The 24,207-nt window shown below is 39.2% G+C and overlaps 2 protein-coding genes across 5 annotated transcripts in view; one reads left to right on the plus strand and one right to left on the minus strand.

Annotated features, from left to right (window-relative positions):
- Positions 1-17,204, minus strand: TYW3 (tRNA-yW synthesizing protein 3 homolog). 4 transcript variants are annotated; one of them, XR_545633.2, is made up of 7 exons: positions 16,432-17,203; positions 13,570-13,650; positions 12,059-12,157; positions 11,769-11,840; positions 9,186-9,319; positions 8,920-9,076; positions 1-1,320 (listed from the first exon to the last, which is right to left on the minus strand). XR_545633.2 is itself a non-coding variant. In XM_008525038.2 (6 exons), the coding sequence occupies exons 1-6, from the start codon at positions 16,603-16,605 to the stop codon at positions 1,095-1,097; spliced, it is 786 nt and encodes a 261-aa protein (XP_008523260.1). In that variant the 5' UTR covers positions 16,606-17,204; the 3' UTR covers positions 1-1,094. The 4 variants fall into 4 exon arrangements, 2 of the variants coding, with proteins under 2 accessions (XP_008523260.1, XP_070448225.1); XR_011532413.1 differs by lacking the exon at positions 1-1,320 and adding an exon at positions 1,743-4,232; XM_008525038.2 differs by lacking the exon at positions 8,920-9,076 and having other exon boundaries at positions 16,432-17,204.
- Positions 16,708-24,207, plus strand: part of CRYZ (crystallin zeta) — a 24,730-nt gene continuing 17,230 nt past the window's right edge. The window contains exons 1-3 of the mRNA XM_008525039.2: positions 16,708-16,855; positions 22,075-22,198; positions 23,611-23,763. Of these exons, the coding sequence (XP_008523261.1) occupies positions 22,088-22,198; positions 23,611-23,763 (264 nt within the window). The 5' untranslated portion in view covers positions 16,708-16,855; positions 22,075-22,087. The remainder of the gene's footprint in view (positions 16,856-22,074; positions 22,199-23,610; positions 23,764-24,207) is intronic.

Here is a 24,207-nt window from a genome sequence, read left to right on the forward strand (position 1 = left end):
TACATGCAAAAGTCTACTAACTGCCTTCACATTTTTATTTAACTTGATCCTAAGGTATAAATATAGCAAGTATTAGAATTACGATTATGCAGATGAGAAAGTGGAAGCCCTTGGAAAGTAAGTGATTTGCTCAAGGACCCCCAACTCCTGTGCAGCAGTTAGAACTCGAAACTCAAGACTTCTGATTCCTTGCAAGTTTCCATAGCATGTTCTATTAAGATTCCTGAGTTTTAACTTATCACTTCTTATCAGGGTCAGCAACAAACCATGCCCACCTGTTTCAGAGACTACAGTGGGGAGCTCAGGTCTGTGAGGAACAACAGAGGATAGTTCAGGTATCTTGTCCTGAACAGAAAGGGTAACAGTTAATTTTTTTCCATTAAAGAGAGGAAAAAACTTATCATTGGACTCCATGGCAACAAGAAGCAAACTCTGATTCCCTTTTAAAGGGTGGAGATTTCAAAAAATAAATAAGACATTACTATGATTTTTATTCAAATATTCCTAGTGTTAAGGTTCTCTTGAAAGGGCATTATAGTTCTCTAGTTCTGTAGAAGTAGAAATTGAAACTTAAAAAAAAGAGAGACATTAAAAATCTTATTTTTGTAATGAATCTCTATGTGACTAAAAGATGGTATTTAATGAGCAAACATTATACACAGCTATTTTATCTTTTTTTGTGCGTGAGGAAGATTGTCCCTGAACTAACATCTGTTGCCAATTTTCCTCTTTTTGCTGGAGGAAAATTGTCCCTGAGCTAACATCTGTGCCAATTTTCTTCCATTTTGTATGTGGGATGCAGCCACAGCTTGGCTTGATGAGCAGGTCCACACCCAGGATCCGAACCTGCAAACCCCGCGCCACTGAAACAGAGCACGCAAACTTAACCACTATGCCACCGGGCTGGTCCCTATACAAAGCTATTTTAAAAAGGCATCTATGTTTATAAGATGGGTTTCTCTAAAATATAGAGAAAATTAAATCTTGCTTTTCTGAATGTCTCATACATCAACAAACTAAAATACTCTTATAAAGAGCAGCTTTAGAATATCTATTAGAAACATTATTCTACCAAGACACTTCAGAACCAAATCTTAGTAATCTTCAGGGAAGAAAGGAACACTGATTCCTGGATCATCGTCATCATCATTTTCAAGTTCTTTATCATTTTCTTCAGTAATACATTTGCCACGTGCTTTTTCTGGGTTTCTTTTTTTCTTAGGAGAATATGATGAGTTCTCTTCCCCTCTGATTTTCTCTCTGGGATGTGAGTTAGTAATAGCTTCTCTTTCCAAAGCATGTTGTAGGCAGCTGTAAAACCTGTAAAGAAATAAGTACTACTGTTATAACGGTGTGTTCTGAAATGGAATAACCAAAAGAGACTTAGAACTTACAAATTATATAAATTTGATGTCTCATATTAACTTTTAAATATAAAATGAATCAAAGAAATAATATGCTCCTTGCTTTTATAATTGTTTAATTAGGAAAATAAATATGTTTTCAGTTCTTTAAGAAGAGTCCTGAAAATTGGATTGGAATCGCCTCTTGACAACCTCTGTCCTACCTCAATTTCTATTCCACATGTAGGGGTCAAACAAAGAAGGTAAAAACAAAATTATTATTTCTTTGTAAAAAATCATAAATGTAATAGAGGCTCGTTTTAGAGAGTCTGGAAAATACATGAAGTTACAATATAGATCACCTCTACATAACTACCTAGAAATAACCAATCTCAATAATTTTCTTTCTTTCCAGTTTATTAATGTATTCTGAATTTATTTATATATGCATACAGATACCTATCTTTTACACAATTGTGGTATCACATAGAAAGGTTAACATTGTTTTTTCAAATTTAATATTTCTTGGAAACAGTTTCCATATCATCAAATTAAATACAAAATAACATGTTTTAATGGCTGTATAACATTATGTCATCTAGATTGGCCTTAATTTATTTTCAAATTTTCCCTAATACAAACAACGTGACAAACATTTTTGAAAATGTGATCTGACTTTCTAGCTATTTCTTTACAGTAGACACCTGGAAATGTAATGGCATAGTGAAAAGGTATACACGTTTTAAGGCTCTTGATAAAGACTGTTTTCCAGAATGGATGTTCAAAACACATGCCTCTGACAGCAGTACTCGAGAGAGCACTTCACCCATACATTAAATATTTCCATCAAAAAATACACTTTAATAGGTTACAATAGTATCTCATTATTTTAATTTTCATTTCTTGTTTGCAAGTGAAACTGAGTGTTTTTCATTTATTTATTAGCTATTTGAATTTTTTAAATGTAAATTTTTCTTTTCCTTTACTTAATTTTTGATTGCAGTTTTAGTGTTAATTCCGTGACAAAATAAACTGTCAGTCCCCTGAAAATCGGGCTTCATTTCTCTTCCACTCCCACAGTGATACCTGGCACGAGCCCCGCCTCACAGGGGAGCCTTCGGCGCGTGTTGGAAGGCAGTAAGGGCTGCATGCGCTTCACACCAGCCTTCCACTGAGAAAGCTGAGGTTAGCTAATTCCAACCTTACTGAGTCTTGATTTCCTCATCTACAAAACTGGCTATTATCCTGTACCTAGTGGGGTTGTCAGCGGGTTACAGGTAATATATGGACCTAGCACAGTGCCTGGCACAGAGTAAGTTCTCTATAATGACTATTTTTATAGAATGTAAACTCCACGAGATCAAGGACTCCATCTATGTTGCTTTCTGTTATATTCTTAGTATGTACTACACTGCTGACACACTTGGTAAAAATACGCTAAATAAGTGAATAAATAACTACTGAACAAAAAAGGTAAATATGGATATATTATCCTAGTTCCAAAATTAGAATGATCTGGAAGTTGAGAATTCCCTTTCACATTGTAGGGATCTCATCATGCTACTATAATGAAAGACTATGACAGGAAATTTTTGACATCTACAAAAAAGATTGCTATTTGGACCAATTTTCTCCTTTCTTTAATTTAACGAACAGGCTAAGTTCTACCTGCATAGGCTCTACAACTGCCCTAAAGAACTCCCAAATCCACCTATTCCCAAATATTCCACAGAACTCTAATATACACCTAACATGATTACTACGTACCCTGTCTAGATTTCAAGAATGTACATATTTACCACAGTACACCCTGATATCCAGCACCATGTTGGCATCTAACAGGTGCCCAATAAATGTTTCTTCAATGATTAAATCAATCTCAAAGAGAGAGATACAGTAAAAGGAAAAACTGTATAGTAAGAGGTATAGCAAAAGCTTTGAAAAATATTAACTGAGATACAACTGTTTAGACTCTGTTCCATGGTAACAATCTTTTCATTTAATGCACCCTTTAGGTCCTTTCTTAACTGAAACCTGGCCTCCCTACAAAGGTGCCATGTGCCCTTTCCTCTCACGGGGAGACCACTTCTTCTTTCCATATCCCGCCTACCAGAGCTGCGGGCTGAGGTCAGAATTCAGCAGGCTCACTGCCACTTTGCCAGACTAATCCAAGCATGCCACCCTGCACTTCAGACTCAGGGAACCAAGGACTTTTTCTGGCTTATACTTTATTCCTAGGAAATTAAAGGGAGGATTAAACTGCTCTTTTATCATCACAGAGAATTAACAGCTTGTGTAAAATATCTTATCAATCAATAAAAAAAAAGCTAATTAAAGAGGAACAGGTGTCTTACTTCAGTCTTCCATTAAAGAACCTAAGAATTCAAAGCTACATCCTTTGGGGCCAAAAAACAACTGGTAAAATGGAACAAAGACTTCTCATGCTGAAAGCCAAGAATAAAAACTTCAAATACTTTTCCCTTTTCCTTTTGTAAGGGAACCTTTAAAAAGGCCTTTGGGAAATTATCTGACTCAATAAGTCAGAAATTTGTTTTCCAATTACACATTCTCCCCTCATACTATGACCCTCGACACACCATTCTAAAGCCCAATTCTCAAAGAGTAATTTTCTCAGCTCTCACAGGCCACAAAAAGAGCTCAGAGGACAAAAAGAAAGTAATGCTCAGGCAACTGGTTTTTCTCCTCTCAAAAGAAGATCAAATTGTCTTCAGTTTTTCTTCGGCAGTGGAGGGTATCATGCCATGGGGCAAGCTGTACTTAGTTCTCTTCATGAGAGAACTTTCCAGGCCGGCCGTAGGAAAATCAGTTCTTGGTTTTCAAGTCAGTTAGAGGACCACTTGCAATAAAAAGCTGATATTTCTTTCACTTCTGAAATAGGAATATAGAATTAATGAAATCTAGGTATAATTTCATACCCTTTTAGGCTTCCATTATTCACAAATAATAAAGAAGACTATTCTCATATATATGATATATTTGGATTTTAACTGATTAAGCTCTATCTATCATTTTTATTAAAAAAACATGTATGTGACAAGACCTGTGTCAGGTGCTGGAAACAGAGGTAAGTGACATGGTCTGTGCCCTCAAGGAACTCAGAGTTTAATGGGAGCTTTAGAGCTCTAAGGATACATTCAATGTGCCATGAAAAAGATATGATAAAGTGGGAGCACACTGCTTCAAGTGAGATTGTAAAGTGCTCCCTGGAAGAAACCCAGCCTGGGCTGAATCACAAGGATGAATGGAAGTGGCTAGGTGATGGGAGATGAATTATGAGAGGAAAAAAACGATGGAAGGGGATATCTAAAGAGAAACTATCAGAAAATATATGTTTTCACTTTACATTTTTTACTTTTTTGATCTTAAGTATATAGGGAAATGGGTGAGTTATTTATTTACCGGTTTTAGTCCATTTTTAAAAACAAGACTGGCAACTATGGAGTCTAAGACATCTGTTGTCCTGGTCTCCTTCTTCTCTTCTACCCGCTGTCTAAGCTGTTGCCATGTTCAGTTTCTATTCGCAGCGTCACTCCCATTCATCTTGCTACTCAGGGTCCTGTACTTCTTACCTGGGTTATGTAGCAAGAGCCTACTCCTGCTCACTCCATCTCTAAGCCATCTTACATGTCTTCCAGAATAATCATCCTAAGACTTTGAAGCCTTAAAAGTAACACTATTGAAGGAAAAAGTCGGTTAACTAAATTTACCAAACATCTATTAACCACTATTTTCATGCCAGACACTTAGAAGATACTGATGAATAAGAAACAGTCTTTGCCTTTAGGGAACTCAATATTAATGTGTTAACTTTTAAGTTCCTTTACTGTTTATGATTAATTCCATAAACATTTATTGGGTTTCTCCTAGAAGCCAGATACTATATAGAGTTTTAGGATAAGAGATATTTAAAAACTGTGTGTGTGTGTGGTTGGTGGTGGGGAGAAGTCAGTCCTATTTTCAATGTGCCCGTGTTGTAGTGGAAAAAAAAGATACACATGCAATTAAATAAGTGTAATTCAATATGGTTCACATTTCTGTTTTGCACTGAGGCATAAGCTGTAATGATAATGGTAAATGATAAGAAAAATCCAAACCAAGGGGTTGAGACTAGGATAAGAAAGATATTAAGGAAAGGCTGATGGGATATTTTAGTTTGATGTGTTCAATAGGTTATTGGGCATATGGGCCAAGACTCGGGAGAGATCTGGAAGACCCACCAGTATATAGGGAAGTAGCTGAAGCAAGGGACCAGGGATGGAATCTTGGAAAGCAACAATGTTTAACACTAGGTAGAATAATAAGAGAAATCCAGAAGGAAGCTAAGAAGGAACACCACAAACAGGAAGGAAAGCAGCAAAGTGATATAAGAGAAATCCTTACCAACAGGTATATGAAAAAATGCTCAATGTCACTTATCTGCAGGGAAATGCAAATGAAGACCATAATCAGATATCACCTCACATCTGTCAGGATGGCAATTATCAAGAAAATAAAAGACAACAAGTGTTGGCAAGGATGTTGAGAAAAGGGAACCCTTGCGTGTGGCTGGTGGGATGTAAAATGGTGCAGTTCTTGTGGGAAACAGTACAGCAGTTCTTCAAAAAATTAAACGTAGGATTAGCATGCGATCAGCAATTCCACTTCTAGGTATACACCCAAAAGAAGCGAGAGCAGGGACTCCACAGATAGCTGTATGCCACGTTCACAGCAGCATTAGTCACAACAGCTAAAAGGTGGAAAGAACCCAAATGCCTATTGATGGATAAATGGATAAATGAAATGTGGCATATAAATACAATGGAATATTATTCAGCCTTAAAAAGAAATGAAATTCTGATACATGCTACAACATGGATGAACCTTGAAGACACCATGCTAAGTGAAATAAGCCAGACACAAAAGGACAAATATTGTATGATTCCACTTATATGAGGTACCTAGAATAGTCAAATTCATAGTGACAGAAAACAGAAGAGAGGTTACCAGGAGTTAGGATTTTGGGGAATTGTTGAAGGGGTACAGAGTTTCGGTTTGGGATGATGAAAAGGTTCTAGAGATGGATAGTGGTGATGGTGAATGTACTTAAGGCCACTGAACTGTACACTTAAAAATGGTTAAAATGGTAAATTTTATGTTATGAATGTTTTACCACACACACACAAAACAACCGATTGGAAGTAGATTCATTTTCTTTCCGATTTCCTTTATTTTTATCAACAATATTATAGGTCAATATATTCAGCCCTTTTATTCTATAGTTTATTTAACATTTATTTTCTTATTACTCAGTTGGTGGAAAGATGAACATGGCTAATTTTATTCTGCTCATAGCCAAATGTGGGGGTCATTGGACCCAAGTGAGACCTGGTCTCTTATTAACAGGTACAAAGATAGCCTTTGTCATGTGATTAGTGAACAGATCTCCAAATCTCACATTTTTCACCTGGAAATAATTATATATGAAATTATCTTACTCTTTCCACTAAGAAGTAGGCTTGAGAATTGTTTTTCACAAACAAGATCTTTTTCCTATCAAAAATATTTTACCTTTTAACTTTGATTTTCCCATTTCCAGAATATTTCTTGTTGCTGAAAGTTACTCATTAGGATTTTGACTTTTAAAAATTCTCTTACTATAACTATTTGAATTGCGTAACTTTGGTCCTATGACAAACCAGTTTTAGTATTCAACGTCTGATTGCAGAACTCATCACCTCCAGTGTTTATCATTTTTCCTCTTCAACATCAGAAGAGTAACTTTCTCTGCATTCGGTTGCATGTACAGCTGTTCCCAAAGGAGCTCCCTAATTTGTTCACCCTTCCTGAATTCACATGTAATCTTCTAATCAGTATCTTAAGACACTTTTTACCCTTCTTTAATTTTTCCCTGATTTTGTATGATGAGCATGGCTCTCTTGATAGCAGCATGCACACTATAATCTCAAAATACATTTTTGAGTCAATGGATCTAAAGCATAATTTGATTTTATAGTTGGTGAACGTGGCTCAATTAACTTCACCAGGTGTATAGTTAGTGGATCTTCAGCTATATTTATAATCTTGTTGAAATTCAAGTAAGGAAACAGAGAAACTGATTTGCTACCTCCTATGTTTTAGCAAACAGTCTCGCTGGAATAGTGTCTAACAAATGTAGTAAACTTTTGGAATGGTACCAATAAGCACCTACAAATAGTTCAAACTCTGTAGTCTGGTGGAGTGAGTGGCCAGGTGCTCTTTAGTTGCTTACTGGAAATCGTCACTTTACTTAGAATGTTTACTCAAAGCACCTTGAGGCCAGGTAACCTCTCAGAGTTCTGCTAGAAAATTAGCCCTAACGCCCTAAGACATCCATTGTATATAATGAAGTAACTTCTCCCCAGTATCTAGAATGGTACAAGTTATATACCATCGTTGGGAGAACAGAGAAATAGTCATCCAAATGATTTTATGAATTCTGTCATTCAACTGAGAAGCCCTGGTTGAGAGAGGCTGCCTAGCGGTAGTGAAGTGATATAGGTTTATTCTCACATGAATTAATGAAGAAAAAGAAGGGCTTTCCTATCCTGAGAATCCATGACATGACAGAGGCAGGGCCAGTCATTACACATACGCTATTTAATGTCTACTAAAATTGTTCTTTAAGATAGGTATTTCCCTCAAGTTAGAGATAAGAAAAATGGAGCCAAGAGAATTGAGTAAGCAGTGGTGAAACCTGGATTGAACTCACTTTGGCCTCTGGAGCCTAGGTCTACCTCTTCCCACCATGCTACACTGCTACCACTGGCACTTCTGGCCTTAGCTACTTCAAAAAAGTTCTAGGTATTAAAGAATTTTAGGAAGGCAAGTTAAGCAATAGGATTCCTTTGCACGTTACAGACAGGATTCTGATGGTGCTAAGGGAGAATGGCTTAGCAAAGAGACATACTAGAAGCATCCTACTATGAGACCAGCTAATGAGGCTATCACCATAGTCTTGAATGAACAAAGTGGCAATGAGGATTGAGAGAAGAAGGATTCAAGAGTTATTTAGGCAGTGACTGACGGGTTGTGAAGTGGCTAAGGGGTTGGGAAAAGGGGGAAAAGAAGTTATAAATGACATCAAGTTGCCATAATTCCCTGAATAACCAGGAAGTGTACATCTTGCTAATGGCAGGTCAGTGGCATTATCTTCATATGTGAAAGGCAGCACAAGAGTCACTTTTTTATATCAAAAACGCTATTCTTAGGAAAAATTTGGAAAAGAAAGTGATGTAATACTTTAACCTGTCAGGATGTGAAGTTTAAGAACAAGAGAAGTATAAAGATGCGAACTGACAGCCACGATCCTTCCTACTGGGACAATTATGGCAATTTAGATCTCATCCATGGTGAGAGCTGGGTATTGAACTAGCCAGAGGTGTAAAATATTTATCAGGCTAGAATTAACCAGGCTGTTCTTCTCAAAAGGAGATTCTAAGTAATCTCCAGTAGATCACACCCAGGGGCAGTGTGGACCTCTTCCCCGGCTGCCTTCAACTTGATCAGTATGGTCCCTGTGACTGTTGGGCTCTCTTACCTGAATGATTACATTTCTGTCCTTAATGCCTGTTGCCGGGAGTCATGTGTCCCACTATCCTCCATGGAGCTTCCCCATTATGCTCCATTTAGTGCCCATCACGGTCCGGCTACTCTCATCTGTTACTTTGATCATCTTTTTATTATTGGTAATAAGGCTACAAGTAGAAAAGCAGATGGGCAAATAAACTGAAGATGGTGTGTATTAATATTTTCAAAGATGACCTAGGCATGTAAGACTATCATGGAAGTATCCAATTAATATACCTTTCAATTCTCTTCTTGTTTTCCTCCATTTTTTGATTTGCTATCTTTAATAGGAAGTCTATATATTCCTCTGTCACCATCAGTTGTCCCTTATGGCTTAATGGAACTTCTAAGCCATGTGTGCTCCGGACAGCCTACAAAGAACAAACAATTTAGATATGAAGACTTATGTACTAGAGACACTGACGATAACTAAAGAAAAGTCCCAGTCAGGGCTGTGTGTAAACATAGTTCAGTTCCATTACAGCATTTAAGCTTGTGCTTTGATATAATTTAGCTAAAAGTTGAATCAAAGGAGATTCCATAAAATTTCCCATCAAATAAAGTCATTTCTAAAGAAAGTCATTCGACACATTGTCTTTCAGAGAAGCAGATAATATCAAAGAATCCAATAACTTTAACAGTTTCAATCTCACTAAAGCTTAGGAAGCTTTAATACACTATTTAAAGAAAAGAAATAAATGAAATCTCAACAGAAGCTTCAAGGGAAAATCAAAATGGACTGGATGCAAAAGACCCTCTTATTGCTGCGTGAGCAGAGTGTGGGCACAGGAATAAACCACGCCTCTTCTACCCATGAAGCAGGGGCTTTCTCAGGGCTTTAGGATTGCCAATCTCAGTAACCCTGCCCATGAAACACTCAACATGTTCTGAGTAAATCCAAACACTGGATGGAGGTGAAGAACAACAACAAAAATTATGAGAAATAAATATTCATTCAAGAAACCTTCACTGAGCATCTGCAATGTCCTAAGCCCCACATAAGGTGTGAAGACACAGGATGAATATAACATGGTCCCTGCCCTTAAAAGCCCACACTTTAGAACCGGAAATAAACACATGAACAAAGAATTGCAACAGAGGTGCTATGAAGGGAGAAACACGTACATGTATGTGCGCATGTGTGCATGCACGCATGCACACACACACACAATGCTAAGGAAATGTAGCAGAGGAGCAGCTAACTGAGACTGAGGCCTTGGCTTTATGAGAAAGGTGGCATTCGAGTTGGGATTTTTAAGGGATAAGTTCAATTTTACCAGACATAAAAATGGAGGAAGGGGGGCATTCCAGCCAGAGGAACAACTAATCTATAGTCATGGAGACATGAAAAGCATGATACGTTTGGGAAATAACTAATAGTTTTCTACATGGCTGGAGCATAAGTATGCTAGCAAGAGAGGAGCAAAAACAAGGTAGGTGCAAAATGGTTTACATAAGGCCTTGACTATCAGGGAAAATATTTGGAAACTCTGACTTTTTTCAAAGGCGGATTCTCATGGTATTGGTGGGAAGGACTGCAGGAGATGGATGGCAGGAAGGCCAGTCAGGAGGCTCCTGCAAGACTGAGGTGAGGGACAATGAGGGCTTAAGTTGGGGCAGTGGCTTGCAGGAGGGGTCAGGTGTGAGAAATTAGAGGCAGATGTGAGAGGACTTGTAACTAACTGAAAATGGATGACAAAGGAGGAAGGTGAAAGAATGGCTCTGCTCTCGCTTGGCCACCAGATGCAGGGGGAGTGACACAGGGACACAAACCGGTACTGTGGGCTTACATTCTCTATTTAGTCAGGCTTTATGGGTGTCTTCTTTTGTAAGCCACCTCTGTTGGCAAATAGGCTATTTGTTAAAAATAGACAGAAAATAGCAAAGTCTATGGAGCTAGAATGGAGGACAATTTGAAATAGTTCAAAAGCAAACAATGCATACCATGCCAAACAGTAAACCCAACCGTAACTACTACAGGAGATGAGAACAGGGCAAAATCGCTAGGAGTTAGCTTGGCCAGGAAAGGACTGAGAGAGAGTGAGGGACGTAGAAGGGACCTTAAAGATTATCTAGCCCAGGGCTCAGCAAACCTTTTCTGTAAAAGGATAGATAATAAATATTTTCAACTTTGTAGGCCATACAGTATCTGTCACAACTACTCAATTTTGCCATTGTAGCACAAAAGCAACTTTAGACAATAATTAATCAAATGAGTATACTGGGATCTGGCCCCTTTGAGCTGGACCCCAGTTTGCTGGACCCCTGACATGGCTGAGAAAATTCAGACCCTAAGAGATCAAGGAGCTTGCCCAAGTCCACATGAAACAGCTGTGGTCCCACCAGTATCTGTGCAGGGGACTTTAGACCCCCAGTCTGTGATCTTGCCACCACATCATGGTGCCTATTAAATTGGGCCTTGACTATTTAGGATGGACGGCACAGAGAATCAGGTTATAAATAAGTGGAGAATATGATAAAATAAGACCTCAAATGTGAATCTAACAACTCTGGACTCTGCCCTGTAGGAAACAGTAAGTCACTGAAGGTTTCTGAGCACGGGGATGGCAAGAAGATATGAACTGGGAGAGACTAAAGGCAGGAGCCTAGTTAGAAGTGATCCGATAATCTGGACTACTTCATGCCTAAAGGATTGCTCCTTGCCAAAAGGTATTATTTTTAATTATTTTATTGAGGTCACAATGGTTTATAACATTGTAAAGTTGCAAGTGTACGTTATTATTTATCAGTTTCTGTGTAGACTGCATCATGCTCACCGCTAATAGTTTAATTTTTATCCATTGCCAAAAGGTCTCTTACCAACATGGTCTTTCCTCTCTTTCCTACTGTTATGCCCGAGTTCCTGAAGCCAGAATCTATTGCCACTGAATGCTGTAAGAAAACAAATTTGTTAAATTCTGATAATTTGCCTAATCAGATAAACTGTTTAGCTCTACAAACTGCAGAAACACATATAACCCCAAATGTGTAATTAAATAAAAAACTAGTTGAGTAAACTAACATTGCATTAACTTTTGGTAGGAGATTTAAATCTTAAAATTAAACCTACCTACATACCTATAAATTCAAGTATAATTACAAAGTTTTACCAGAATCTGTGCATCCTGCAGCTGTCGACACTGCACATGAAGAATAAATGGCTCAAACTTCAAAATGGCATCACTGTTCGCCTTCTTCAGAGCTACAATCTAAATAAACGAAAGACGTTAGGATCAGACACAAATACATGATCGTCCTGATGACCCTTTATCATACATAACTTCAGTTTTTCCCGGAAACTTTCAGACTCATTCAGCAGCCTTTTCCCACAATGACTGTTCACTCTGCTTTCTTGGTCCTTCTCTCTCCAAAAACTTATTAATCTGCTTATTTTTTGAAAAGACTTGATTTCTAATTCTCCCATAAACCTTCTGTGTCATTCTTTCCAACCATACCTTGAAAAAGTAAACTACTACTACTCTATTTAGTTCCATAACAGATTTCTCATTAGGCAATATGGTATGTAAAGACTGTACTCGAAGGTCTGTTTAAATGTTCTGTTGTTAGACTGAGGTTTAAGACACACGTACTATTATGTCTGAGCTGGAATTTATACAAGGCAGTTGTAATTTCTGTCTCCCTAGTATCCCTGGGAGCATCCTCCTTCCTTCCCACCATTTGATGCTGGTGGGGCTGTCAATCATGACCCTGCCACTCATCAGTCCTGCCATCGTAGTATCAGAGACGCCAAGTGCCTCAGTCTGATCAAGGCCAGAGGGAGAACACCTAACCCAAGCAGGATGACTCAGGGCCCTTCTCTGGGAATGACACACGGATCTTAGGAAGAAGAGACTTTTTCTGTTGGGGTTGCTGGCAGCTATCTTTCCTGTCAGAAAGATCACCTGCAGCAGAAGAGAACAAGAGCAAACATGCAGAGAGTACCAGGACCCAGAGGTGGAGACACAGCGAGCACTGGGGAGGCAGCATGTCAGCACCTGAACCAGGAAGGCCCGAGGCCAGGTCTACTCCTGTCCTTTCCAGTTAAATCAACTATCTGTTTTACTTAAGACATTTAGAATTGGATTTCTAAATTCACCAGGAATGTAAAGCCCCTCACTAATACAAACTTCTATGAACTCATCTAAACATTTTAATTTAGGAAACTAAATAATCCAGCACAGATAGGAAGATGTTCAAGAAGCAATCCAGGTAAGTAATGTATAATTTATTTACATCAGTATGCTGGTAATACATAGATAGTACTAATCCCTTTCTCCTAGCTCCCTTCTCCTTCTATAATTTTTTCCAGGTTACAGGGTTATCACATGGCAGGACTGAAATCAGAATCTGTATTCGACATGTGTCCAACGTCCATGAACTCTCTCCTATGTCCAAGAGGATAGTCCTGCTGAGCAGCCGTAAGTAATGTTTGCATACATGTTTATACTTTTACCTCCTACAACTCAAATAAGCCATTGTAATGAATGCTCTTTGGGCTTTATAATCTTCAGTTATTATAATTATGCACATAAGTCACCCTGAATTTTCTATTCTTTTCATATATATTTAAAGTGACTGAAAATTAAAAAGTTTGTTTCTAAATTTATACATAAAAACTTACCACATCATCTTTTACACAAGGTTTGTGTGTAACCAGTAGCCAGCAACAGTTTTGTTTCTGAACCTCAAAACCATCTATACCCTAAAATTAAAAAATGATATAACTTAATCATATAATATTTACAAAAATAATAAGTACAATGCATAGCATTTTGTAGGCTTTGTTAAATTAATGGTCCCAAGTGGTGATTTTACGTATTACTGAGAACAATTCAATGGGCTTTTGGGTAAAGTTAACCCCAAACAAAAATGAAAACAAATCACTTGAGATAGAAAGAAAATAATTTGTTTATTAGGGTCAAAGTACTTAATAAATATTTTCTGAAATATGGTCAGGCTTTTGTCAGGAGAAAAGGGATTGTTACAAGGGTTGTAAACTAGCAATCCTTGAGTTGTACTCTAGCTGTTTTATTTGGCTAGCACAATATTAAAAAAGAAAAAGAAAAAAGAATTTGAATTCCTTTTGTAAGAAAGCACTGTCCCAATCCTGCACAGGACCCACTACTTTATTTTTGCAGGGGAAGATTTGCCCTAAGCTAACATCTGTTACCAGTCTTCCTCCTTTTTTTTCTTCTTTTTCTCCCCCTAAAGCCCTAGTACACAGTTGTGTATAGTTGTAAGCTCTTCTGGTTCTTCTATGCGAGCCGCTGCCACAGCATGGCTACTGACAGACGAGTGGTGTGGTTGTACAGCCAGGAACTGAACCTGGGCTGCCAAAGCAGAGTGCACCCAACTTTAAATGCTAAGCCATCAGGGCTGGCTCAAGACCCACCACTTTTTACTGACACCTCCAACGTTCCCATCCTTTAAGACATCCTGATCTTTACAGTAGAAATTTGTGACCTCTGGATTAGACTTTATATGTAGTCACAAAGGGCAGAACTGGGACTGAAAGGGAAAAGTTTAAAGAAAGTAAATATTTTAACACTAAATTTTTTGCTTATTAGCTAGAAAAATGTTTGTTTGCAAAGTTCTATTAGGTACTTTGGGTATAAACAGATCTTACCCTCAAGGACACTAGAAAGAGGATGCAGGAATGCACATGACTTTTAAATCACTGTACTTCTACAAAGTAACTATTTATACAGTGAGTCTACAGGAAATTTTTCTCTCTGGACTTGGAATGGGGAAGAGCTGTGCTTGTCTTAAATAACCGGTTTGTTTTAACAGAATGACCCCAGTGACTTATGTATCTGATCTGATGCTGACCACTCTAAATCTTAGAGCCAAATGTGTGTCCCACCTTTAGCAAATTTACAGAATCTCATGGCATGTTTTGAGAAGTGACATCATGACTGGCTTTATCTTATCTATACTCCCTTTATCCAGACTTTCCCACTTTTTATTTTTCTTCTTGTACTGTCCTTTTGTAAGTTGCTCCAAATCCTTCCTGAAATAACGCAAAGTGAAAATAAATACAATACAAGGTATGAGATACATAAAATGAAAAGAGGTTCAGAAAAAGTCCTAAGGCAGTTCAGAAGAAGCATACATTCCTTCCAAGTGGATGTGTGTGTCTGTGTTCAGGTGGGAGACGGGAATTTAGGGAGCCATGTCTCAGATATGCAGAGATAGGGAAAACATTTCAGGAAAGACAAACATGATCAAAGGGAGGTAATATAAGATGAAAAAAAGAATAGTTTAGTTTCAGTAAATAGATAAAAATGAAGAGAAATAGCAGATAATAGGGTTGAAAGATATACCAGAGTAGGGATTTGGATTTTCTGATGATGAAAAATGTGTAATAAAAGATTTCAGCATAGATAAGTGACATGCAGCACAGAGCTGTGGTTTAGAAAGGTGAATATGTTAACAGTGTGTAACAAGATTTGGGGTAGGAAGACTGGTAGTTCAGTGACCTGTTAGGAAGCCACCACAGAAATCCAGGTAAGATAGGACAGCAGAAACGGGGAAGAGAGAGAGCAAGCCAAGCAAGAGTGCCAGTGCTCAGGAGGCAATGGAAGCAAAATAAAAATGAACAGGCCCTGCTAACCTGGGAGACTGGAAGATGATCAGTGAGGGATCTAAAGAATGAGTCTGAGTGTGCTGTTTTTCATGCTCTGGACTCAATCGGAATACTAAAATTAACACAAAGCTAACTTTTACACTGCACTTCATATGGGCCAGGCACGATGCTAAATGTTTCAAACAAATTATCCCATTTCTTCTACACAAAATTCCCACGAAGCAGACACTCTTTATTATCCTCAGTTCATGGAACAGGAAGGGGCTGAGTGTAGATAACTTTCCTAAAGTCACACGCCAATAATTCCCATAACTGGTTTAGAATCTAAGTAATATCACTCCAAAGCCTGAGGGGTCCGCCACTCTCTCAGACTACATAGTACTATTGTACTCAATGTAATGTGAGAATTACCGAAACTGTAATGATGGAGTGGGCCACTAGGAGGCAGTGAACTCCTTAACCCTGGCGACGTTCAATCAAGTATGAAGTTAGGATGACCTGATAGAGCGGTTGAAGAGGACACTCCAGCTTCTCCAGGCTGGGAAGTCTTTGTTTCCTTAGTATTCAGAAAATCAAATTCTCTAACCCTTGCAACTCAAGATCATTCCCAGGCCAGCAATTTAGGCATCACTTGAGGGCTTGTTAGAAATGAAAAGTATCAGACTCCACCCCAGACCTACAGAATCAGAATCTGTATTTTAAGACTCCCCAGGTGATTAATAGACACATTAAAGTTTTAGAATCACGGATCCAATTCGCCCTCTAAGTTTCAAAGATAAAGAATCCGAGACCACCCACGGGAAGGCTGGACTGAGGGGGTGTTGCACTGGGTGGGCACAGGGCTCCTGGTGTTGTACGCTACAGGCCAGGTGCGGGCAGGGGACAAAGGGGCCTCACCCCGTCCAGGAGGATGATGCGGCCAGCACAGGAACTGGTAGTGAAAAACTCTTCTCGCCCATTCAGGAGCTGCACAAGCTCTACCACATCCTCGTCCACACTGCCCTTCCGGCTGAGGTCCGCTTTGCTCAGACACTGCGCCTTCCATCTTCTGAACTCTGCGCTACGATCCATGCGATGAGGGATATAGAGTCTGTGCTTTCACGTTCTCTCTCGCCTTTCCCTGGGGGCAGCCATATTGAAGGGAGTGGTGGCCGAAAAGGTCCAAACTTACTCGTCGTTCCGAACTCGGGAGAGTCTCCCGTCGTCTTCTGGGGGCGGGGCGGGGCGGAGCCAGCAAACGGTGAAGCGGGCCAGGCCCGCCCCTCTTTTCTGTAGAATCCGGAGAAGCCTCGCAGGTTTTGATTCCCCACTCTAGAACCAGGTAAGTAGTTGGAAAAGTCCCCATAGTTGTTCAGGCAACGGTCCTCCTCGCCGCTCGTCCCTAGGGAACCGAGCTGATTTTGGCTGCGCTCTTGTCCTGCCGGAGAACCAGTGAATTTCGGACTCTCGCCCGAATCCCGTCCCTCCAGGGGCTGCAAGTTCTTCAGCCGTAGAGCTGCGGGGTAGTTTGACGTGCTGGTCTTGAGCGCCCAGCCCCGGCTGTTCAGCGCGGGGCGTCCCGCGCCCGCCCCCCGATTTCCCTATGGTGAAGGCGGCCGTGGACGGCGACCGCAGCGCCCCGCCGGGCGACGGGGTTGCTCCTCCGCGGCTCCCCAAGCTGTGGGCTTCCCAGAGCTCTTTGCGCCCGGCCCTCCTCCTGCTTTGCCATCAGGGGTGCCTTCTTACTTTTGGAAAGAAATGTGTAGGGTTTTATTTTTTTGACTTTTTTCCCCCGTGGCCCCTACCTAGAATAATCTTCAAAGGAAAAAATTACAAAACTCTGTTAACACATCTTGGGGACTTATGCACCTTCCCCGGTCGCTGAGATTGATGATTGAACCATCTGAAGGCTAACCTTTGGACTGTTTGTGCGCAGCTAGTGGAAATGGCTTGTGATTCCCACTGAAGCCGCTGGGACGCCCCGCGAGTGTCTGGTTAGGGGCAGCAAATCCCACCGAGCCTGCCCCCCGCCAACACTGGCGAGCAGCCTGCCCCATTCCATCCAATCTTTTCATCAGAGGACCTGGGGGCAGTGGGTTGGAATTTTCTGTTCAACTCCTCCTCCTCCACCCCCTCTTATCAGAAGTGAACACTGAGATCCAGACCAGTGAAGTCACCTGACAAAGTCACCGAGCCAGGAAGAGACTTTTCTTTGGCCAGTTTTAATTTTTTAATTTTTTCTGGGTTAAGAATAATAAATGTTTACGTGAGTCATTCTTGATCAACAGCAGCACATTTTTAATTAGTGGTTTTTCCAAGTTTTTATTTCTTGCCAGAAATTCTTATTTAATTTTACTTCTGCTTTCCTCTCATAATGTGGCTTTGCTCTGGCTTTGTGAATTGGTCTGTTCCTTCTGTGTTAAAATGTATTTCTAACATTTTTCATATTCCTTTAATTTTCATTTAAACTAGATGGATTCAAGCTTAGCATGGAAAAGATCACTGAGGATGAATTTTCAACTCTGTATTTTCTGGATTTGTAAAGTATGGTTGGCAGTCTTTCATAGGTGAAAAGTAAAACCAAATATTAAACCAAGGAGTACTCTAAATAATTTTTTAAAGTTTATAATTGATAGATAGAAAAACCTGTTTAAGTATCGTTTAATTAAAAAACACAAGCAGGGCACGGCCCTGTAGCCAGGTGGTTAAGTTTGCGTATTCCACTTTGACGGCCCAGGATTTCGCCCGTTTGGATCCTCGGCGTGAACATGGCACCGCTCATCAAGCCATGCTAAGGTGATGTCCCACATGCCACAACTAGAAGGACCTACAACTAGAATATACAACCATGTACTAGGGTGCTTTGGGGAGAAGAAAAAGAAGGAAAATGAGATTGGCGAAAGATGTTAGCTCAGGTGCCAATCTTTAAAAAAAAAAAAAACCGCAAGCAATATGACAAGCCTGCTGACTGCAAATGATTTCCTTTGAGTAATAGTGCAGCCAGGTATGCTGTGAAACACTCACCATGTGCTGTGGTGGTTAATTTTCACAAGGATCCTATGCTAGGGAGTATTGGCCCCATTTTATAGATAAGGAAATTGTTAGTTTTCCTAATAGAATTTTGCCCTATTTTATGAGCATTTGAGAAATTTCAAACTGTAAGCAGATGCCTTAATCATAAAATATGTAATCCTCCTTGCAGGTTAGTTGAATTTCATATTTCTGGCTCAGTCTGTCTCACTATCATCATTATAAAGTATATCTCTAAGAAATTAAGGGTCCTCCATGCCAGCATTTAAAAGGGTGAGATGAAAAGGGTGGTACAGTAAGAGAAAAAAATCATCTAACAACACTTAAGGTTGTTAAAAAACAAAATTCAACTGAGTAAATTTGAAGATCTAATTGGCTTTATTCAACGATTCATGAACTGGGCAGCATCCCATTTAGCAAATTGAAAAGAGCTCCCAGGAGCTGTACAAAATGGAAGGCTTTTATAGGCAGAAGGGGGCAGAAAAAGGAAGTTTCTAACAAACAGTGGATTGTTTCAGACAACGTTACCTTCCACTGGGGGGAGCACAAGGGTCTATGATGTGGATCACCACTCTAGTGCTGCCCAGGTGATTCCAGATTAGCTGGTTAAAGGTCACATTCCCGGGACAGGCTGAAACTGCAATTAGGTTAGATATGAAGTCTTGTTTTGCTGTCGTGAGGCAAGTGACTCCATTTTGGGCTTGTTTCCTTTTTTAAAGGACTTGGGTTCTAGCTCTGCTTCTTTGTGACCCTGCTGAGTCTCTTAACCTCTTGGAATGTTTTCTCCTCCATAAAATAGATGGCGTTTTATTCCCATTTCTGCATACAATTAAATGGTGGTTTTAGTAACTTGCTTCTCTACATGTTGTAAAAATAATTATATCAATGGATGTCAAAGATGTGCTTTTTAGAAGAAATCAGGTATTGCAGGGGTTTAAGAGTCATAATTACTATTAGTGTGTTGTGTTTTTTCTTTTTGTTGTTCCTTTTGACCTAACATTCCAAGAGGTCAAGAGACTCACCAGGGTCACACAGAAGCAGAGCTAGAACCCAAGTCCTTTAATTTTGGTTTTATTATCTCTACAGTTTTTTGAGGATAATAGTGATGTCTGTTGGTGAAAAGATAGATGCGAGTGTTTGAAAGAAAGAAATAGGTAGGAAGTAGGTAGATGTTGAAAGTGGATAAAGAGCTACGAATCTTCCATGGCATGTGTGTACGTGTGTGAGAGAATGAGGGCCCAGAGTGAGCAGCAGCTAGGGGAGGGGCTGGGCACTTTCACGTTGCCCCTTGGGTTCTTGAGTTTAGGACAGTGCCTCGCTTACAGCTAAGGTTCAACAAAACAATGAATGAATGAATGAATAACAACCAGTGTTTTGTAGTAATGTTTTTTTTAAATGATTCTCTAGACTGCAAATACTTTGAGGCTAAGGACTTTTTACAACCAGAGGCCTGAAATAGTGTTATATTCAATCAAAGATGATTATAGAATAATAGAATTTGGAACATTTTAATTAATAAGAAATTGGGAAGGAGAAAATAGATGGGCCAGGAATACTGATATCTACTATATATAGGAGTAAACATGTACCAGGTTCTGTGCGTGATCTGTCATGTCTCCAGCACAGTAACCCTGAGTGGGAGCCCAGTTTTCAGCTGAAGAGGCTCAAAAAGTCGACTACCTTGCCCAAGGCAATGTGTCTAGTAAATGATGATAGAGCTGGGATTCATACTGAGAGCCGTCAGATTCCAAGGCCTACACTCTTTCCATAACACCTTGTCAAAGACAAGAAGGAAAAAAATAAGCAGCTGTGTTCTTATTTCCAGAATGGAAAACTCTGATCTGGGCAACCTTTTCTTTTTGTTTCATTTTTCTTCATTTTTCACTTTATTGTCTAAGAAATACCAGCTTGAGTGAAGACCCAGACAGAAATGCAGCAATGAGACGTTGGGTAGGTGTGGAGTGAGCTGCCCTTCTCAGTCCCGGCTCTCTGCATGGGTCTTCCACACCCAGGGCCTGCCCAGCTCCTCCACAGGCGGTTAGGTTTATGCCTTCCGCCTGCTTCTGTCCCCTTTTATTAGAGGACTGGCCTTTGGGATATCTCATTGCTAAACAACGTTTTAGCAATGGAAAATTTACTCTCCTCTGTGCTACATACTATATTAAATTATTTTAAATACAGGGTTTTAAAATGACACAACTTCCGATTAATTATGTCAAGAACTTTTCATTAGTAACACCATCAAAATGCCCTTGATTCCCCCGTGCGTGGGACAACACTTAGGAGTTAGCATGGGCTCTGTTCTGAGTAGCCCTGTGTCGAACTTCAATACAGTAAAAGTCTGAGTTCTTTCATCTCAAGTCCTAGTTTCTGCAGCTCTTTCTGACGTTTCAGCTGCTTGTGGTTGATGCATATGATTGTTCCAGAAGTTAGCAAAGATGTTCTAGGTGGTGGCAGAGTCTAACAATACTTGATGTGGGTAATTTCAAGAAATTTTGATAATGCACAAATAAAATTATGAAGATAGTCAAAACCCTTTCATTACATCTCTGTAGGTATGGAAGATTTCCCAAGTTGTCTAATTTTATGTACAAATGTCCTTTACCTTTTCTTTGAGTTTATTTTACTCTGAGTTTCTTTTCATTTCAATATTAACAGTGGTAGGACAGAAAGGTTAACTGTGAATTACCCTTGTAATTTACAAAAGATCACATACAAAGCAGTGTTTTTATTTTCTTTATTTTTATTGAAGTATAGTTGACATACAATATTTTGAAAGTCGTGTTTTTAGTTCTTAATGCTTTTCCTCCTTTGTTAAAATGAATGAACTTCCTAAAGCCAAGTGCTTCCACGTTGATTAAAATCCCAAAAACTTAATGCTGAAAGGAAAAAGCAAGTTGCAGAATTAAGTGCAGTACGAGCCAATCTAAGTAAAGTTGAAAAACATGCAGAACAATAGCACGTATCGTTTACTCCTGTGTCCACGTGAGGTGGTGGGAATGACGAGCATGGGGTCGATGTTAATACCGCCTCATTAAAAGGGTGGCACAGAAATGGGGTTGGGGATGGGTACAGGAGGCTTCAGTTATGTCTATAACGTGTTAAGTTTTTAAAATGTTAAGATTTGTTAAAGCTGGGTGGCAGGTAAATGTGCTTATTATATTCTTTATTTTTTTCTATTTATCTCATGTTAATAAAACTTACATTAGCTCCTAAAATTTCCAAGATGTTGGAGCCCAAGCTTACACAAAAGGGAACCTAAGTATCATGCTATGTCTATCCAGACATTTTTGTTTGCATGTTTGATTCCCTCGTGGCAGGCCGAGTCCCTACAGGAAGTAATATGAAGTATTTTGCTTTGTGAGCTGAAGGATTTGTAAGATGAAAGGTCCTTAAACTTGAAATGAGATCAGTGGTAGGCTCATGATTTAAATTGTTGTTTGAAAAGTTGTTTGATCTGCCCCCTCCAGGGGAAAAAACATAGTGAGAGCCTAGATACAATAGGACAATACATGAATTTTTTTTTTTTAGTTTCTAGATCACCATGGCAACTGGACAGAAGTTGATGAGAGCTGTTAGAGTTTTCGAATTTGGTGGACCAGAAGTGCTGAAACTCCTGTCGGATGTTGCAGTACCAGTTCCAAAGGACCATCAGGTGGAAATAATTACTTAAAAACAGGCAATAGTTACCCTGAGTGTGAGTCTCTAGCACATCAAGTTAATGTTCAAAAGAAGCAGACTCACATTTGTGAAGACACTGAATTAGGGCAAAGTTTATGCTGTTTGTATCTACGAGCTCTGACAGAGAGAACTTAATTCTAATAATTAGTGGAGTAGAGGTATGAAAAGGAGTAACATCCTGTTATGAGAAAATTTTTGAGGAATCTACACAGTGCAATAATTGAATTTTTCTGAATGAAGTCATAAGTCATTTTGAACAAGTTATTCTTTTACAAACTTTCATGATTTTTATTTTGTGCGTGGTAGGAAAGCAATTTTCTTCTGCATACGTGCTTTTTAGCATATGATTTAAAAGAATTTAAATGTAGAGTTAAATCATTTCCGGTGACTTTTTCAATAAAAATTATGTATTTTCATTACTGTACCTTCCATGACTCCCAAATCTAATTTCCTTAGCAAACCTTAGGAGAATTTTTACAGTTTGGCCATAACCTATCTTTATAGATTTATTTCTATCACTCCTTCTCGATAGACCGTGCTGTGACCGCATCGAGCTTTATCTGGTTTCCCCAAGAAGCTCTTTCATTGCTTCTGTTTTTGCACATACTATTCCTTTGACCTGAAATAGCCTTTTTCTCCCATTCCAGAAGAATTCCTACTCATCCTTTAAGGCATGGTTCAAATAGCACTTCTTTTGTAAGGCTTTCCCTTACTCTGATAGCAGAAGTAATCATTTGGTATTAATTAAGGTAAAATTAGCTCTTATAGTAGATGTAACCTCAAAATCTCAGTGGCTCAACAATAGAAAATTATTTCTCATGCACTAAATTCCAAAATTCTAAAATGTTGGTGGGTAGCTTTCCTCCAACAGGGATTTGGGGACTTGGGCATATTCCATCATGTGGCCCTGCCACCTTCAACACCTGTCCTCTGAGGTCACTGTGAAAGGGAGTGAGCACAGTGTGGATTGCCTAGGAAGGTCTTTATGGGCCAGGCCTGAAAGTGGCTCTCATCACTCTTGCTCATGTTCCGTTGGCTAGAACTTAAACATATGGCTACTCATAACTGTGAGGGAAGCCAAGAAATAATATTCTTCCTATGTACCGAAGAGCAGGAGGAAATAGGTTTGATGAGCACATAGTGGTCTCTGCTACACATCCCCTCAAATATTTCCACCACTGTTTGCCCAAAATGTTTTTAATAGCACATAAACCATTCTGTCACATCTTTTCGTTTATTTGTTGGTTTGCAAAACTGGAATGCGAGCTAACTGAAGGCAAGGTTTTTTCCTCCATTTTTATAGCTCCCATAATCAGTACAGTTCTAGCATAATGCTAAATGAATACCTAAATGCTCTATGTGAACTTAAATACATTGTTATTGCAGGTTCTAATCAAAGTCCACGCATGTGGTGTCAACCCAGTCGAGACATATATTCGCTCTGGCACTCACAATATAAAACCAGTCTTACCCTATACTCCTGGTTCAGATGTGGCTGGGGTGGTAGAAGCTGTTGGAGATAATGTATCTGCTTTCAAGGTATTACATTTTTAGTTATTTCTATTTTGGCTTAATATTTTTTCTTAAAACATTTTAATGTAGCTTTAAAATGTATCTGTATTTAAGTCTTTAAAAGGCCCCATTACACAATTTCTACCACTTGGGGGACTCCTCTAGTCAAGAAAGAAATTACCTTTATCCACAGGCCTTGCTTGTTTGCATTGTTGGGAATAAGTGCTGGGTGATTTCTGGATCTTCACATCCCCACAGAATTGAACTATGATCCTTTTGATTTAACGGAAATACGTAAGGAAAGAAAACAAGCAAGGAAATTAAATTATTTCCTAACTCTTGATAACACACAAGCCAATGTAATCTTTAATTCCTTCTCTAAATTTAGCTTCACAGAATAAAAGGAAGGCTAAATCTTTTGAAGACGTGAAAATGAAGAAAATGCAAGATCACTATGCAGTTTTAGAGCTC

Source organism: Equus przewalskii, chromosome 24 (assembly GCF_037783145.1).
Source record: "Equus przewalskii isolate Varuska chromosome 24, EquPr2, whole genome shotgun sequence".
In the NCBI taxonomy this organism is placed as follows: Eukaryota; Metazoa; Chordata; class Mammalia; order Perissodactyla; family Equidae; genus Equus; species Equus przewalskii.

Coding starts and splice junctions, on each gene's coding strand:
- TYW3 (XM_008525038.2), bottom strand. CDS start 16,605: ATGGATCGTAGCGCAGAGTTCAGAAGATGGAAGGCGCAGTGTCTGAGC. Junction 12,158..13,569: donor CTTGTGTAAAAGATGATGTG/GTAAGTTTTTAT, acceptor TCGTTTATTTAG/ATTGTAGCTCTGAAGAAGGC. Junction 11,841..12,058: donor TGCAGGATGCACAGATTCTG/GTAAAACTTTGT, acceptor GTTTTCTTACAG/CATTCAGTGGCAATAGATTC.